At 38.5% G+C, this 20,121-nt stretch overlaps 1 protein-coding gene across 2 annotated transcripts in view; it reads left to right on the top strand.

Moving 5' to 3' along the window:
* Positions 1 to 1,565: 1,565 nt before the first annotated feature.
* Positions 1,566 to 20,121, top strand: part of LOC5575383 — a 77,375-nt gene continuing 58,819 nt past the window's right edge. The window contains exons 1-2 of one of the 2 annotated variants that reach the window (XM_021850017.1): positions 1,566 to 1,973; positions 14,492 to 14,687. In XM_021850017.1, the coding sequence (XP_021705709.1) occupies positions 1,923 to 1,973; positions 14,492 to 14,687 (247 nt within the window). In that variant the 5' untranslated portion in view covers positions 1,566 to 1,922. The remainder of the gene's footprint in view (positions 1,974 to 14,491; positions 14,688 to 20,121) is intronic. The other variant, XM_021850018.1, reaches the window with a different exon arrangement.

The following is a 20,121-nucleotide window of genomic DNA, read 5'->3' as shown; positions in this document are numbered from 1 at the left end:
GCGAATTGCCCTATCAAATTTATTCTTGATCTTATCCACCAAGCATGCAAAATAATACTTAAACTTAAGTTTAGATATAATGGACTGCAAAACGGTGAGTCGACAATCAGGAAGGGGCGACCAACACAGCTCTGGTCTTTACAAGTTCCTACCTCACACTTCCACGGGTCCATGAATGAGAAAGACCGCCATCTTTCTAAGTGGTCAGGCTCCAGATATATTTGCAAAACAAAACTTTCATGCACACTAGCGCTGCCTGGTGGCGTAATTCCGAAACCGAATAATCACCGCATGTCAGCCATGGATATCCTAAAGAACATTGTTGAACATATTTTCTTTATTTAATCTAGATCGCGAGATATTTCATGTTGAACATGAAAAGCCAAGGGTGTTTTACAAAGTACAACGCGTGACTACTCGCGGTACAAAAATACGAGCGACAACCGAAAGGTTAAAACTCTTTCATTTCAAAGATACGAAAATTTGACCAATTTGTTAAAACATACATGCTGACGCTCAATGCTAAAGTTTTTTTTTTATTCTGAGAGCACAGTCGCGTTGGGACGAGATGATATGTCTTCATCATTCCTCATACTCCAGACTGTACCGTGGCTTCACATGAAGAAGATTGGCATTATAACGAACGGCCAACGACCGGTTATTGAGGCACGAGAAGAGAGAAATGATCGAGTAAAAATAAACAGTCTGCCGCAGACCACACCTGAGGAAGTCACTGATGATATTTGTCCCATCGCGAAATTAATGGATGTTTAAAAAATGATAACAAGATTTGTTGGCTTGAATTTTTCTCCACGTGATTAACATTTGTAAGAGATTATCATAATTAAAAACGGTTATGACGAAATAGATGTGATATATTTGGTGGCAAGTTTTATGGTATATTAATTACAGCATCGAATGAGACTGAAAAATTTATATTTTCTCTTAAGCAATCGTAGCTATCTCGTATAATATTACAATAATGTTTTATAAAATATTATTTTCATTCGAGATTTTTTTCTAAAATATTGATAAATATAATATTTTTGTTCATGTTCAAAATAAACATTTTAATTTAATTTTCAATGTTTTGAAACAAAATAAACAATTATTTACGCTTTTCAAAAAACAAACATGTTAATTTGAATAATAATTCACCATAAATTTATAAAGCTGAATTTCATGTGTTTCAAATTGAATATTTAAATTCCCAACACTCAAATTAGTTTGTAGAAACTATCAAATTAAATGAGAACGACAACAGTCAGCTGTTGATTTCCATGCAAACTAGAAAAAATAGAGGTATCAAACAAATCAATCTACTTGATGAATCACAATACATTTTTTTTTTTATTTTTAGACGATCTTATTTTCTTACCAACCCACTGTCAACAAAGCGCTTATTCAAGATCAATAATAAGATGAAAAATAGTCTTAAGATATTCGCAATCCGCTGAACCTGTTCGAGTGATAAACAGAGCCAATCTTCACAAATGCTACCACCAACACCAAAAGCCCTGGGAACGCAAAAGATGCAGAAGAAACAAGTCTATATGTCAGTGACATTACAGAGCTCATTAGGAATTGGGACTTTAATATAAGCGAAAGCGTGAAACCATCACTCTCCGAAGCTTTCGATAGTATTTACGCGTGTCACTCTCAGTGCTTCTACCAGTTCAAACGAGCTCTCTGTAAATGTGTTTATGTTGCTCATAGCATTGCCATTTGAGACAAAAGAAAATATAAGTAGCCGCATTGATACATGAGACATCGCCACCGACAGCAAGTGTATCGATCAAGTTCGATTATCCGTATCAGAAATCAAAAGTGTGTTTTTTTTTTCTTTTGTGCAAAGTGAATCAGAGTTCATTTGAAGTTGAAGATCAGATCAAGTTTCACATAAAGAAAGTGTTACGAAAGTTATGACAAGATGTACGTTACTGATTTTCGTTGGTATTTTAGCAATCATCAATGTAAGTATATCAGTGTAACGGTCCCAAAACAGACTCGTCGAAATACTCATGACCAGTGAATCAATTGTCACCCAACACGCAGCAACAAAGACATTGTCATCTCCTATTCTTGTTGCAACAATTTCGTTCTACAACATCAGTTTATCATCACTTGAACAGAATATGACAATGATCGATCACCACGTGCGCAGCGATTTTCTGGGCTTCACATTGCAATTTTCGAGAACTTTCTCCGTGTTGGTAAACATTGACAAATTATCGAACAGCAACCATAAAACAAATTTGGTTTTGTGTTTAATATAACTGATTAATCACGAGTTGAAAAGCCTGCAACAATGTTGCGCTCTGTAATTGTCATGACAATTTTGCTTTTGATTGTATCCTTATCCGCAACACTTGGGATAAACGGTTGTGAGCGAGCTTGCTTTGTTGTCTGTTTTTCGTCTGTTTTGATGACAATTTGATTCACTGCTCATGACATAATTTGAAACGAGTCAAGGTCAGAAGAAAGTGAATTTTTTATAGTCGTACATATTACGATGCGATAGTCATCGACGAATCTCCTTCGATAACCGACAATCGCTATGCAAATCGGCAGTTTTAAATTCTTTGCGAAATTACTTTCGCTTGCGGCATTTACCATGCCTTAGGGTGGATCGTATTCGATAGAAAGTTTGTGATCTCAATGGTTATTTGGCTCAACTCAATTGTGGTTGTATGTATTCGATGCAGTATTCGATATTGGTGGAGGCGTACTACTGGACGCTGAATTATATCTTTGTTTGATTTGTATGTCACTCCGAGAGAGATTTGAAATTTCGACTCGCCTAGTACTTACGATTCATTACGATTCAAAAATAAATTTGCATTATTACTTCCTCTCAATTAACAGCTTTTATACGGTAAACAAATGTAATAATCATCAAAATATATTTTGTGATGATTATTACATTTAATAAGAAATAAAAATACACTCTTAAAAATAATGAATATTACTTTACAAAATTAAATTTGTTCTGGTTATGACTAAATTACACTATTACACATGATGTAAGTGATGGAACGACACAAACAAACAAAGTATTGAACAAAAATTAATTTTACACGATAAAAGACACGAATTTTACTGAACTGTGGTCGACGTCTCCCGAATCAGATATTGATGTATTTAAAATTCGACACAAATTTACGTCATTCGGCTCACTTCTTTTATGTGCATCCCAAAAGATGTAAATTACATGATATTTTGGGAATGTGTAGTCACAGAATATCTAAAGTTTATGCATTAATACTAGGAGCCCCACGAACAAGAAAGTTACGCGGAGCCCCGGGATCAAAAACATCTGAATAGATTTTCGGCTACATCTCAGCGAGTTGTGCACGATTTGAAACAACTATTCCTAGGGGTGTTCAAATTTCTCCTAGAGCAATTAAGCCAACTATATTTTTTTTGTTTCACTGAAACTGCTCGAGAATCATGTCAAATTTCACCGAAAAAGTTATTATTTTGAGTTTCTCGGATTCGAATAATCGTGAATAATAAGAAAAAAGAAAAATAACACATGTTTAAAATATATTTCGAGCATCCCCAACGAGGCAAATTTGAGTTGATCTTTTATTTCGACAGCTGAAACCTCTAGTGCTCTGGACATGCATGCTGGAGGTTTGGTATCTTCATCAACGTATTTTGGAATAAGTTGTACTACATTTTGATCGCTTTGCACTAGATAACTTGCAATTGATCTAGATCAGTTTTACTTTTTAACATGAACGTATAAATTGAAAACTTCCTTCTACAATGTTGTTCAGTGAGACATTTTTGACATTTTTTCGAAATGAATTTGGACATGTTTAAAGTTGCAATATGAAGTTTTGATTAGGTACAGTTCAAATTTATGATTGCAGAAGTCTACAGAACATTTTTGAGTAGTATTAGAAATTCGAGATTACACTTAAAATGTATTTTAATTAAAATGAACTTTAAGAAATCTTAGCTTCTAATCTGTTTGCATATAAATCAAATTTTGAAGTTAAAACATGTTCTTTTTAATATAAATCTAGTGAATATGTTGAGCAGAAATAGTAATTTTTTGATACTCTTAAAATGAACTTATCAACCATCTCAAAAGAATCTCCGTCTATCGTAACACTGCTTCCTATGCGGGCTCTACGCTCGGTTGCGCCTATCAGCATGTACTTTGTTTTTGACGCATTCAACACCAAGCCGACTTTTGTTGTTTCACGTTTCAGGCGGGTGTACAGGTCTGCCACCGTTCCAAACGTTCTGCCGACAATATCCATATCATCTGCGAAGCAAACAAATTGGCTGGATGTCGTGGAAATAGTAGCTCGGTTATTGAATCCGACTCTCTGCATGACACCTTCTAGCGCGATGTTGGACAACAGGCACGAAAGTCCATCATTCTGTCAAAGTCGCTTGAAATCTGCATGCTTTTCTGCACACCGTCCATCGTTGCTCTCATTAGTCTTGTGAGCTTCCCGGAAAAGCTGTACTCGTCCATGATTTCCATAGCTCTTTCCGGTCGATGTTATCATAAGCCGCTTTAAAATCGATGTACAAGTGATGCGTTGGGTGGGACTTGGTATTCACGGCATTTCTGGAACATTTGTCGTACAATGAAGATTTGGTCCGTCGTTGTGCGGCTGTTGATGAAACCAGTTATCAATTCCCACAAACTCATTTGCTATTAGTGATAGACGATGGAAAATAATCTGGGATAGTACTTTGTAGGCAGCATTCAGGATAGTGATCGCCCGATAGTTTTCACATTCCAGTTTGTCGCCCTTCTTGTAGATGCGGCATATGACCCCTTGCTTCCACACCTCCGGCAGCTGTTCAGCCGGCAGCAATCAGCCGGTGCAGACGGACGGCCTACCTCTCCGGGCCCATTTTGATGAGTTCAGCTCCAATACCATCCTTACCAGCTGCCATGATGTTTTTGAGCTGGTTGATGGCATCCTTAACTTCCCTCAATGTGGGAATAGGTTCCTCCGCTGTCGTGACTCACTGCGCATGTATACTTCGTGTCATTCGGGTGTTCATCGTAGAACTTCCACTTTTCAATTACCTCACGTCCGCCCGTCAAGATGCTTCCACCCTTATCCCTACACATTTGGCTCGCGGTACGAAGCCTTTTCGGGATGCGTGAAGCTTCTCTTAGAACTTTCGCGTTTCTTGTGAACGATGCAGCTGCTCTATTTCTTCACATTCTGCTTCTTCCAGGCGGCGACTTTTGTCCCGGAATTGCTGCTTTCGTTTCCTTTTATATCGCTCCACGTTTTGTCGCGTTCCTTGCTGCAGCATTGCAGCCCGCATTGCATTCTTGTCCTCCAAAACCTGCCTGCATTCCTCGTCGAACCAATCGCTACATGTCCTCCTTTCCACGTACCCGACGATGCTCTCGGTTGCGTTGTTGATGGCTGCTTTTATGGTGCTCCAGTAATCCTCCAGCCTCTCGTCAAGTTCGCCCTCTTCCGGCAAGGCTACCTCGAGATTCTGCGCGTATGCGGCGGCGACGTTCGGTTGGGCCAGTCGCGCTAGGTTATACCGAGGCGGGCGTCGATACCGTACATTGATGAAGACGGATAGTTTTGGGCGCAGTTTCACCATCACTAGATAGTGACCAGAGTCAATGTTAGCGCCACGATAGGTTCTGACGTCGGTTATATCGGAGAAGTGCCGTCCATCGATCAAAAAATGGTCGATTTGTGATTCCATCTGCTGTGGTGATCTCCAGGTGTACCGATACTGGAGGCTGTGCTGAAACTAGATGCAACGAATGGCCATTTTCCTGAAGACGGCAAAATCTATCACTCGTAGGCCGTTCTCGTTCGTCAGCCGATGGGGGCTGAAATTTCCAATAGTCGGTGTGAACTCCTTCTCCTGGCCAATCTGAACGGTCAAATCACCTATGATGATCAATCGTAAGGTTTTTGGTTCAATTCCGGTTCAATTTTTATTTTCAAATTCTGGTTTCTTATAAGACAAATCTACGAACTTCAACCAGATTTCTTGTGGTGAATTTTCATAAGGGATATTTAAGTATTTCTATAGTCAATTTGCCTGAGTGAGGGAAGGATTGACGATAAATACAGCATTGAAGTCTTGCTGTTTTTGTTGCGATGAAGCATTGAGAAGGATGAGCAATGAAGCAATGAGCGGTGATTTTATATCACCCATCAATGCACATTTCATTGGTACATAAAGCAATGCTACATTGCATTCGTAAATTATAATTAAAGTATTATGCACGCATATTGTAGAATAAAAGCAAGGATGCATTACACTCGTTGAATTAAAGTTAAAATACGGTAATACCTATATGCTTGTGTTTACACTATGGGCGATCAGGTGGCCAATCATATTATTTGTTCTTATAGGTTTTTCATGTACATCATTCCACAGTAAACACTTCTATTAAGATATTCCTGGAATATCTGGGCAAGATCTTTTATATTTTAATTGATGCCGTATGTCAAAGTTAGAGTGTTTAAGAAAAATGAAGAATTCAATGCAAACACAAGGTACACATTGAATACAATATACTGCATAATCGTTATATTTTATACAGATCTTTATACATTGTCCCAAAGCTTATTTAAAAAACTATTTTAGAAAAATAAAATGAAATAAAAATTCGTTCTTTAGGTCGGAAAAATGCGAAGAGTGCACTGAAAAAAACATATTTGATTTTATATCGAAACTTTACACATCCCTTACTTTTTTGTCCCAAGTTGTCCCAGGCTAAAATTTATTTCGAAGGGTACTTTGAGATGTTAACTTAAGGATCGTGAAGAAATTTAGCTGCACAAATTTGCACTTTTTTAATTTAGGGCTTTTTGAATTTTCCCAATATTTTTAACCATTTTCTATTAAAAACAGCTAAAAAATAATTCAAAGAATAACTAAATATCGCTAAATCATTTATATCATCATTTCTATGTAAGTTCTAACATGTATAATGGTTCGCACAACGCTAATCGCATAAATGGCTTATATGCATCATTAGTATCAAAACTTATTAATTCGCTATAGACCCTATTCAAAAGTTAGTCTCGAAAACTTGTTTTTGAAATTAAAACATCAAATTTGTATAACAAAACTCATAAATACGACATGAGATGGAAAAAATATTTTTGGCCGCTAGTTTGTATGGAAACCTCCCATAGTGGGTTACTTGGGTTGTTGCAAATCAGTCCATAAATAACTGAGATTTAGCTCACCATAGTTGGTTATTTTGTACAGAAAATCGAAAAAGTTACAAATGTTTGGTCGATACTGTAATCTACAGTATTGGACAACCCATTTGCAACTTTTTCGATTTTCCATACAAAATAATCAACTTTGATGAGTTAAATCTTAGTTATTAATGGACTGATTTGAATGAAATTTTCACAGAACATCAGAAAAAACACTTTTAACATATTTTTTCAATCACTAGATTATAAGTAATAACAATTTAACTAAAGCGAAGTTTTTGACGAAAAATTCAAAACTTTTTTTCTCAAAATCTAATAGCCCTTCATAAAAACTGTGTTCAGCAAACTTGTTCATCTTGTAAAAATTTACAACTTTGCTGAAGATATTTACAAAAAATCACTTTAGTCAAATAGTTACTGCTTTTGAACTCGTGATTCGAAAAATAACCTAAAAATAAATGTTGAAATTCACGTTATTTCTAAAGAACTGTGAAAATTTCATTTAAATTGGACAATTAACTACTCAGATAGAACCCTCTAAAGTTGATTATTTTGTATGGTAAATCGAAAAAAAAAATTGGGGTGGGTAATGTCTGTTACATTACCGCGGGGTTGACGTAGAACTACTATGGACACAACTTCGATCAATTCTGGATCAGACTCTTACAACAGTGCGGTAGCTTTCAGCAGGTGATAGGATGTTTGATGATAGATGATAGGTACTGTGATCGTGAGTATTCAATAAGGGAGATCTGTCATTTGGTTTGGAAGCTTTTTCAGAGTTTCGGATTTCAAATTTCAAAGTAAATACTTTAAAAAGTATTTGATTTGATTATGATGTTTGAATAATAGTGAAGTTTGAGTATGAGCGTAATGAAAGATTATTAATAATTTGTCATGTGTATGAATTTGTAAGTATACTAGCTTTGTGTTGTTATTGATCGGAAGAAGTTTTCAGAAATTAACTCTTTTTGGACTCATTTTGGTGGTCCTGAAAAGGACCATTTGTCGTTCTGTGATTCCGAGAACCAGTGTTTGCTGTTCCAGGTAAAATCCAGTGTTGTGTCAGATGATTGAGTTTGTTTCTTTGGTCGTCACTTCCTTGTATTGTTTGGTTGGGTGACCGGTTTCAGTTCTGGCTCCAGCTATAGTTCGCCAAACTCCTCCAGTAGATTAGATGTTTGATAGCTCTGGTGCTTTGATCGTGATAATCGGTCTATGGTACGAAAAGTATGAACAATATCGACTGCACTCTACACTTATATTTTTAATAAACATTAAATCGTACAAGAACCACCTAATGTGGTCGCTTCATTTGGACGATTTGCCAACTTCAAATTTATGAAATAGACATATTTAATATTTTCTTGTTTGGAAACGTCAATAATAAAGTAACCGGTGATCACAATAGGAGTATCTTGTTTTACATAATTGAATAAATTACGGGTCATGAACATTTTCGTATCTTGCACAGTATGTTGAAGGTCGTATCCTTCTGGTAAATCGCCACACCACCACCTCTCACGCTGGAGCGTTTGAACTGATTATGCAGCTGAAGCCAGCAATGTCGACGGAGGAGTGATCGTCTAGCCAAATCTCACTCAGTGCAAGGAATTCTACACTGGTCAGAATTTGGTCTGTAGCAATATCCATTGCATGAGCATTTAGGCTCTGTACATTGATACTCATCAATGTGCAGGCAGAGTCACTATGATCCAGTATGCCACGCAGTTCGTCTCCAAGCGTCCATAATCGATGATTGCCCAAGCGCTGCAGCTCGTTCCTCAAGTCAACCATCTTAGTTACCGTCCATAAATGACGTATCATTTTAAAGGGGAGGGGGAAGTCTACGATTTTGCTATGAACCTTGTATTAGGTATGGGAAAATAGGCTACGATGGAAGGGGAGGGGGGGGGTGTCAAAAATTGGCCAAAACATGCTACGTCATTTATAGACGCTGCCTTGAGAGAAGTGTTACCTTTGACGTGATGGAACTTGAAAGAATTGGTAGAGTTTGTCAAAAATAGTTCATGCAGTGAAGTAACCCGCGACAAACCAACATATACCAATTACTGATCCTTGCTTTTGTCATAGGCGTACACGACTTCGGGGAAAGTTCCACCTTGGGACTTATGAACAATAAAAGCACAGGCACTAACCACCGGAAACTGAATGCGTTTGCATTTGATTATGCCGCTCAGTTTGATACTAAAATAATAATTCTCTATACAGGAGTGAAACTGGAATTTCTAAACCCAGAGCGTTACGTTGGCATGAAATATTTTGAACGCTTATAACTTTTTGCTGGATTAACGAAATTCCTTGATTAGCACCTCAATCGAAGGACAAGACATCAAAGGTTCATGTCGTTTACTTACTGAATCCCACATATCTGTCCAAATAGTTTAATAACTGTTTTAAAAGAGAACGTTGATTTCCAGCAAATCTATAAATAGGGGTGCTAGAGAAAAGTTGACATCATTTGCTTTTCACTCTCCGCTGATCGCATCTCAGCAGGCAACACATCGGCTTGCTCTGACCAAGCGTGCTTCTCAGGATCCCCCGTGTGTCGTGCTTCGCTCAAATGAAACTGTCGTACGAGAGAGAGAAGATGCCGTCCGAAGCCAAAGCCATCACCGCTGCCGTCGCCAAGAAGAAAAAGGGGAAGCAGTCCACAGGAAAATGAGATGGTTGTGGCCGCCTTCGCAGTCCTAAACTGTGATTGTGGCTGACATCTGAGAAGAAGGAGGAGAAAAAGAAGGCAATTCCTGAGCAAAACCGCTTCAAGTTTCAAAGATCGCCGTGATGAAGAAGACCCCGAAAAAGCCGCCACCACAAACCTCATAGGGCGAGGAGGATTTCAACCAGTGCGCCAATCAATCAATGTGTCCGTGTGACTCGAATTCAACAATTCAATCGGCCCTTTTCAGAGCCAACAAATGTGTTCTAAAGAGTTATTTGTGCAATATTTCCTAAAATGTTTACCACATACTTGCTATAATCTCTTAATCCATCTCGTAGCATCATACAATATCTGATTTATTACGAATAATCGACAATACGTTAATTTGAGGATGTTTCCGAGGAAGATGCTGCAGTGCCGTCGGGATGCAATAACAGCATGATGCTATCTTGTAGATCCCTTGCCAAGACATGAATTTCATATAGCTTATTTCCTATTTAGGCGGCATCCATTTATTATGTAACGCTAAAATTGAAAATTTTTGGCCCCCTCTCTCCCCTCCGTAACGCTTTTTGTGTGAAAATTTGTGTATGAGCCGTAACGCTTGAGCCTACTCCCCCCTCCATCAAGAGCGTTACGTAATTTGTGGACGGTGCCTTAGCCTATTTCTTCGCTTTCTGATCTGGGAAGTAGACTATATGACAACCACAGGGATTAAGTCGAAATCTGGAAACGTAGCTCAGTCTTGAGCAATTGCACATACCAGAAGATTGGCAGCTTTTCAGATCAGCCGATCATGAGGCTTCTTGTAGTGGTGCCTAACGGGATTGTATCTTAACTGTACCGATGCTGCAACTTTCACGAGGAGCTCTTACTAGCTCGAAAGTTTCAATGAAATGAACCGAATCAGTCGAAAGTAGTACACACTTAAATTATTTTACGGATTCCTGTAAAATCTCAACAGCTGAACAGTTCGGTGAAATAAATTAACGGAGTACGGTAATTTTTTACAGTATTCGGTGAAAAATCACCGGAATCCGTGAAATTTCGACGGAATTACGGTGTTTTATTTCACCGAACTGTTGGGATTACGGTAAAATTCACCGTAAGAGCTTAGTGTGTATGTTTTACACAATTTGAATAGCAGACGATGTTCCTCCCTTCCTTATTCTTCGCCTTCTTCTGATCGATCAATCTGGGACATAAGGTATATAAAGTTGATGTCTTGATTAGGGATTCACATATCTTTGAAAATTCATGGACGCGTTCGGATGAACAATAAAACATTATTTCAATAGTTTACAATAAATGCAAAAACACGAATGTTTTGCATTGGAGCAAATTTTAAATATTTCTGATAAATATTCTGATTCGTAAAAGTTATGGAAATCGGAATTCGAAACCCAGTACAAGCGTCAATATGAATGCTCTGCTTTATATAATTTGACATTTGCAATGCATTTCTTCATTGAAACTTACATGTAGAAAAATTTCAGATCAATAGATGCTTATTACATTTGGTCAAGAATCAGTATAGTGAACAGTATTAACGAATCTGTTGCAATTTCAATACATTTCCCAATTTCCGTACTCAAGAATTTAGAAATGCCATACAATGCTGAGTACTATGATGTTATTACGGTCCGACGGCGCGGCGTCCACGAGTAAATTCTCAAATTTCATGAAATTGTGTGGGATAAATTATGTGAACCAAATCAAGTTTTGTACAATACCGCTAGATTTAGATCATGATAGATAAATTAGGAAACATTATTCAATAAACCCCTTTTAACAACGTTTGTTGGCCCTGAAAAGCCGATTGAGCATGGATGCTGTCACAGATGAATAGCACTACGGGATGTTATCAGTTGATTGCCATGGTTAAACAGGGAAACCCCAACGAAAGTGTATATGTGAATAAGTTCTCTGTTTATACGACAAACCAGCTGAATATTTCATGGGTGCACAACAGCAACAGGGTAGCGGATCACAGGGATAAAGTTGAAATCTGGAAACGTAGCTCAATCTTTTAATCTTGAATTTCACAAATCAGATGCTGTATTGACAGCTTGAAGGTTAACAGCTCAGCAGGTTTCTAGCAGCGAGGTACTTCTCGCTAAGCAAGTTCGGAGGAGCTCTTACCAGCTCGAAAGCGGAAATGGACTGAAACTGAATCCGACGAAGAAAGTTTGTTTTATAACCTTAGAATAGCAGATGATGCTCCTCCCTTTTGTGCTCTTCGCTTTCTGATCGACCAATCTGGGAAATGGGTATGTGCCAATAATGTGTTGGGCTTAGAAATACTTGAAAATTGTGGAGAATGCTAATGCGTGTGAAATTGGTCGAAAATGAACTGTTGGAAGGGTTGAAATTAACTAAATATTCAATACGAGCTATTGATAATCAATAGTTTTCTTCATTATGAAGGTAAATTTCTGATCCATGGGTGCCAAAATTACTACACTTGTTCAATGAGAATTTCTTTTCAAAAGCATTCTGAATATGTCGCAATTTTGTTACATGTGATAATTTTGCTAATCGAAGTGTTCCTATAAAATATGACGCTGACATCAAAGACGCTGTTGGAAATGCCACTCTATTTCACAATCGTTGTGAAATGTTGAGCACTCACCTCGACGGCACTGCAGCAGCGCCCGCGAATACGGTCACAAATTGTTGAGTCTGACTCAATGAGTCATAAATTATTCATGACAAATTAAATTTTGTATGAAGCTGTGAAATTGATTTAGGAATATAAGAAGTCATAAATAAAGTCGTAAATATTTCTCAGTTAACTCTTTTCCACTAATTTGATGGCCCTGAAAAGGGCCGATGGCTTTGTTAGCTTCGATTCTCTTACAGATAAATCACACTGCGGGATGTTATCAGTTGATTGTTATGGTCAAACGGGAAATCCTCAACTGAAATGTATAAATTTGAGCAAGTTATTTGCTTATACGACGAACCAGCTGAATGTTTCGTGGCGTGGATGGCGCACAACAGCAACGGGTAGTGGATCACCGGGCTTAAGTCAAAATCTGGAAACGTTGCTCTCTTTTGAAATCTTGAGCGATTTCACTAGTTCAACGCTCGATTAGCTGCTTCTCGGACCAGCAACTCAGGGGGCTTCTGTTATTTGTTCCTAACGGTATTGCTTCTTGACCACCAATGCTAATATTATCACGAGTCGAAATCTTGAAGCGCGGGAGAACAGCTACTCGGCCGATGAAATTGGCGGCAGCGATGACGATGACTGGGTGAACGCAAACAAGCGATGAACCGCAAAGCGAGAGTGACTCACCCGACCGTGTTCACAGTTCGACCGCAAATTCTCCGGTGCACTGCTTCTTCTTCGTCTTCTTGGCGGCGGCAGCGGTGATGGCTTTGGCTTCGGATGGCATCTTCTCTCGCTCGCTCGACAGTTTGATTTGAGCGAAGCAAGACAAACGGGGGGGGGGGGGGGGTCCTTTGCTATCGATGTTGCCTGCTGAGATGCGATCCAATCGGAGAGTGAAAAGCAAATGACGTCATTTTTTCTCTAGCACCCCTATTTATAGATATGCTTGAAATCAACGTTCTCTTTTAAAACAGTTATTAAACTATTTGGACAGGTATGTGAGATTCAGTAAGTAAACGACATGAACCTTTGATGTCTTGTCTTTCGATTGAGGTGCTAATCATGAAATTTCGTTAAGCCAGCAAAAAGTTATTAACGTTCAAAATATTTCATGCCAACGTAACGCTCTTGATTTTGGAATTACAATTTCACTCCTGTATAGAGAAGAAAGACGTAATTCTACGTCAAAAGTTGCACATGTTTTGTCCTATACTGTAATAATAATAAGAATTAGAGAATCGTAATCAATTTACATTTTTTTTTAATGAATGTCGTGTCATTTTAGACTACCATACCATAACCATAGCTATGGTTGTGAACATTACATCAATCATTTGTTGCAATTGTTCAGATGAAAAATCAAAATCAAAATCTTTTTTAAATTTCTCATCGTAATAGGCTGTTTTTCATCACGCTTTTAGAATATTTAAGCAGTCTGTGTGGCTTCCGCCAAAGATGTTGAACTAATAAACTCTAATGTGTCATGAAACGGCCTACTTTCCTGCACTGGAATATACAGTGCGGCAATAGTCAATACGCAACTGAAATCAGTGATTCATTTCGCAACGCTTTCGCATTACGCAACTGTTTTGCGTTGCGTAATGAATCATTACACTACAATTTTGAAGAAATTGTAAAATAATGGTGAATGCATTTCGATATGATTTCTGAAACCCTCAAGTGGTCTTCTACGATATTGCAAAAAATGTTGTACGCAACTCGTTGCAGAACTCGATTTTTACATCACTCGTCGTAATTATTCAACTCGACAAGCCTCGTTAAATAATTGTACGACTCGTGCTGTAAAAATCATCATTCCGCAACTTGTTGCGTAAACTACTATAGATGGTCTTCAATGCACACAACCCAAACTGATTTTCCAAATGCATCATGTTGACTATCGATTTCAGTTGCAAACCGATATATTGCAAAATACAATAGTGAACAAGCAGGATCATCCCCAATGATTTCTTTTCACCTCATTTGTCCACCCACCAGACAGTGGAATCTGATTTCCAGAGCGCTCCAGTTCCCGGTACGCCAGAACCATACAGATCGACACCACCCCCGAAATTACTGGCAAATTTCATTCCCGCATCGATGCAACTGCTCCAGCACTGCATCGAATCGATTCAATATGAGCCTGTAACGCCATCGACAACTACGGCCAAACCAACGACCACAACAGCTGCAGGTACGTAATTTTCTCTCACAGGATTCTACGAAAGGAAAAAAACAACTCCAACCTCAAATACCACCGCATCATTACCAAGGTGCTTTGCGTATCAGTCTACTACTGAGAATAGTATCATATCACACACCCAACAGTATTTCTCAATCTGACACTCTGCGTTCCATGGCTAAATAATTAATAATTTCAGTGTAATTGAATGATAACCAGTTGCTCAATGAATCTGGATGTGTCTGTCAAAATATACAAATATACAAATCTAATGGCATAGTACTAAGTTCAATTTTCATTTACTTATAAGTATTCTACCACTATTACTATTCCGAAGATTTTGTTATAACCATTTGCTTGGCCATAAATAATTTATTTTTTTTTTAAAGATATTCTGTTCGAGATTTTTTCTCGCCACGCTCAATAAAAAACGTATAATACCATATTCATAATCTGAGCAAAATGATTAAGTTTTTTTTTATTCCCTCCAACAACTCATAGTGCTTGTAACAAAAATAAAACGCTTTTTTTTATTTACATTTTTTTATATATAATTCAAATACAATTTTGTTATAATGCACTGGTCGAGTAGTTTAGTGATATGTTTGAAATACTGAAACTATTAAAAGTAAAAAGTATCGAAGGATCTTCATCCAATTGGGGGAACATCTGAAATATGTTCGAAGTTTTTAATGGAACTGCATAGGTTTTACACGACAATTACCGAATTTTTCGGTGTGATTTATGCCAAATTATGTTGTCATTTGCATAATATCAGGTTCACGTTTTATCATATAAATTTCTAATACATTTTCGGATTTTAAAATCGCCATGACCGCTACCGTAATTGTTGGCAAATTTCATCTACCAATTCGGCTGCCTAGAACGAAAGGTAATCAGTTTTGTTAATTGTAATCAGTGGGTTTATCGTTGCACTGCTGCTGATTATGTCCTCGCTGTTCGTCGAACGGTGATACGTTAGCGCTCATTATTTATTTGGAACGTAGACCCTTCACATGCTCTCGACAGGTAGCGTACATCTAATTAATATCATTAGCGATTTATTGAAGGCCAGGAAAATAGGAGGAAATCATTAGAATTTTAAAGCACATGAACGTTCTATATTTTTTAAATGATTATCACTGTTTTCGGATTTTTTTTAGTTCTGATATCCATATCGTCATTTATGTTCAGTGATAATGTGTTTTATTGGTTGCAAAAATGAAGAAAAAACACATTTAACGGAGCTAAATCAGGCCTGCCCAACCTTTTTGGCTCTTTTTTATATATAGTCTGATCCGAGAAATTTCTACCTCATGTTCATGTCAGAAAAGAGCCAAAAAGGTTGGGCAGGCCTGAGCTAAAAGGATTAAATGGAGAAAACTTAATAAGATTGGTATATCCATTACCGAGCTGCATTATGATGTGATTGTTTTAACCGAAACCTGGCTAGACCACCGCATATTATCAGCTTAGCTATTTGGGAGTCACTACTCCGTGTTCAGGACAGATCGCAGCTCTCTAAACAGCAATAAATCGAGAGGTGGTGGAGTCTTGATAGCTGTTTCTTCGCAATTCAATTGCTATTTGGACCCTACACCCGTCAATGTCCAGCTTGAACAACTTTGGGTTAAGATCCTGTTGCCTGACAGAAATGTGAGCATTTGGGTATTTTACCTACCACCTGACATGAAGAACGATGCGGATGTTATTCGTTGTCATATTGAGTCAATCGCAGCCGTTCACAAAAACCTCTCAAAAAACAACTTTATTCTTCAGTTTGGTGATTATAATCAGTCAGACATCTACTGGGCTGCTGAAGCGGACAAACGTCTCTCTATCGATCTAGATCGCTCTCGTATGTGCCCAGCGAGTTCTGCACTTTTGGATGGGTTTTGCTTCCTCGTCTGTGATACTGTGTTGCCTAATTTCACCCTTCTTGCAGCCGCCGAAGCATTCACGACACTTGATGATCATCATCCTGCTATTGAGTTGATAGTCTTGTGCCCGTTGCCAGTTACATACGAGATGTCACAAGACTACACTGGATTTAACTTCCGAAAAGCTTATTTTGAGTTATTAAATGCCGCATTAATGTATGTTGACTGGAACCATCTGGATTCGATCCCTGATATTGATGAAGCTGTTGATTTCTTCACGAATTCTGTGCTCCAAGCAGTCACGAATAATGTTCCACCGCGTCGCCCGCCCAGCAAACCGCCTTGGTCTAACAGTCAATTACGTCTGCTTAGGCGCCGACGTTCTGCTGCCCTTCGGTGCTATTGCAATAATCGATCGCAACATACAAAATTGGCATTCAATGACGCAAGTCGTGAGTACAGGAATTATAATGCTTCACTGTATGCTCACTATAAACGAAGAACTGAACAGAACCTTCGTACGAACCCAAAACAATTTTGGTCGTACATAAACTCGAAAAGGAAAGAAAACGGCCTACCGACATCGATGTACCTAGACGAGCAGTCAGCCGACTGCGCCAGCGACAAATGCGAACTCTTCGCAGCACAGTTCCAACGTGCTTTCAACAATATCGTTGCTGCGCCATCGCAAGTTCATGTTGCATTGGATGATACTACTCGTGATGTCTTCAGCTCTGAAATGTTTAAAATCTCTGAACGGGAAGTAGCAAGAGCGATAACCAAGCTGAAGTCTTCCTACACTCCTGGACCAGACGGGATACCGCCAGCGCTACTAAAAAGATGCTCAGCGTAGCTTATATCTTTGGTGAAGCTTGGATGCCGAGTATTCCCACGAAGTTGGAAAATATCATTCCTATTTCCAATTCTTAAAAAAAGGTGACAAACGTAATGCGAGTAATTACCGTGGTATTACTTCACTATGTGTCTGCTCGAAGGTATTTGAAATTATCATCAACGACTCCTTATTCAGTAGCTGCAAACAGTAAATCTCCAGTGATCAGCATGGTTTCTTACCGAAAAGGTCGGTCGCTACTAACCTCGTTGAGTTTTCAACGCAATGCATACGAGCGATCGATGCTGGTAAACAGGTGGATGCAGTGTATCTGGACTTACCGCCCGGGACCAGACTCTCCTACGCCGATGATACAAAAGTCTATATGATCGTCGACTCCTTGTATGACTGCCATCACCTTCAGAGATTGTTGAATGCTTTCGAAGCGTGGTGTTTACGAAACTGCATGACGTTGAGCATTGATAAATGCCAAGTTATATCGTTTAACCGAAAGCGGAACCTTATTCGTTTCCAATACACGCTATCTGGTGCAGCGCTTGAACGAGTACAACGTGTCCGTGATTTGGGCGTTTGGTTAGACGAAGAATTCACGTTCAACTACCACTTCAATGACATCGTTTCGAGAGCAAACAAACAGCTTGGTTTTGTTCTGAAGGTAACAGAAGGTTTCAGCGACCCGCTGTGTCTGAGATCCCTCTATTGCGCTCTAGTTCGTTCGATTCTGGAATTTGATGCGATTGTGTGGTGTTCGTTCCACACCAGCTGGATTACCCGAATTGAATCTGTTCAGAGCCACTCCCTTAGAAATCTTCCTAGGCGTGATCACAGTAACCTGCCTCCTTACGAAGACCGCTGTCGTTTATTGGGGATTGATACTTTGAAGAACAGACGTTGTGTATCGCAAAACGCTTTTGTAGCCAAGTTACTTCAAGGGGACATCGATTCGCCATCCCTTCTAGCTGATACGCCCCAGAGCGAAATCTGCGTAGACGGAATTTTGTCAGTCTCGGGCGTTTTTTAGCACCCCGCCACCAAACTAAAGTGCTTTTAACAAAAAAAAAACAAAATCAATTATTTGTTGCAAATTTTGTTATAATTAACCCCTCTACCGGCAGCTTCATTTGTTACCGCAATACAAATATTCAAATCTTTATAGCTTTTTTGTTTCGCGATATTTTTACACCATTTTTTCACAAATTCTCGAAAAACTCTTCTAGTTGAAGAATCTGTGACGACGTTGATCATTGGTCAACTGGATCCTAAGATATTCCGATTTTTTGGGGGGCCTACGCGTAGCTTGGATGAAGCAAAAGACCACCAAAGACATTTTATATGAAGAATATCGGTTCCCCAAGGAACATCCGAATATCTTTAAAACCAGACCAATGACAGATATCGACATGGATTCTTGAACTAGAATAGATTTTTGAGAACTTGTGAAAAAATGGTGCAAAAATATCGAGAAACAAAAAAGTTATCGAGGTTTGATTTTTTTATTAAATGATGTAGGGTGAAAGCACCGGTTTTGGCCAGACTTAGAAAAAATGTCAATACAAATTCAATAGGAAGCCGTAATTATACTACAAATATGTCAAATGCAAGCTTTCAATCCATATTATGTGTGTAAAATATCAAAACTGAGCTAAAACCATATTTTCGCTTTGAAAATCTCGTTGGTCAATATAGGCCAACGGAACCAGTTTCGGCTAAAGATTTAACTTCGGTTCCCAAATTGGCCAATTGCATTGATTTCTCATGAGAGTGGCCAAATTAGGTGTATAGGAGTTAAAATTGTAAGGAAAATTAATTGTTTTTCTTATGTTTTGAATCAATTTGGACGAGTAAATGAATGTAGCTCTATCATGTAAATGTGATCTACTGAACTCAACAGGTTTTATGCTGATTGGCTATGTAAAACGGTGTATAATCCAATATGGCTACAACTGGCGTATGGCCAAAACCGGTGCTTCTACCCTAGAGGGGTAATCCTCTGGTCAGTTTTTTTTTTCAGAATACTTGGTATTCTTTTTTCATCTATTGACCCCTTTCATCGCTTCCAGATTGCTTTCAGAATTCCCTTTAGCATCTCTGGAGCCATGAATCCATAAATTTGTTTCAGCGCTTTATTTTCAATCTGGATTTTCTTCGGCTTGCTTTCTCTTGATTCTCTTCTGCACATCTCGATATTTTGCCTTTCGACATATCTGGGTTTTCATCGGGCTTTGAATTTCCTTTTGGCTTATGTGGGCTCATTGAATCCATATCTCTTGATTAGCTTCAACATCTCCGGATTGATTTAGACATCATTCACACCACCAATTGTTCTTTGCCTTTCGCAAATGGTGTTTCGCACAATCGTTCCACCTCCTCAAGAATATTGAGATTAATTGGTCTCCCAACAATCACATTTCTGCTCTATACTTGGACACTTGGAACAATAGATGTTCCTTTGTTCAAGGTTTTCCAGCAAGACTATTCGTTGGTTCCGACTGTTATTTTCAACAGTCGGAACCAACGAATAGTCTTTTTTTATCTAGCTGACAATTGATGTTGCCAAACTTATATCGTATTGTGCACTATTTGGCCATAGAGTTGACCTCCTATCTAGCTTGTCTAGAATCGACACCCCTAGACTCCCTTGGACAAATCTGATTTTATTAGCATATGGATTTCATTAAGCTTCTATAAATTCCCTTAAGCATCCCGGAGTTCC

The sequence above is a fragment of the Aedes aegypti genome, chromosome 3 (genome assembly GCF_002204515.2).
Source record: "Aedes aegypti strain LVP_AGWG chromosome 3, AaegL5.0 Primary Assembly, whole genome shotgun sequence".
NCBI lineage: Eukaryota > Metazoa > Arthropoda > Insecta > Diptera > Culicidae > Aedes > Aedes aegypti.
The sequence above is the reverse complement of the archived record's forward strand: the minus strand, read 5'-3'. Positions and strand labels throughout refer to the sequence as shown.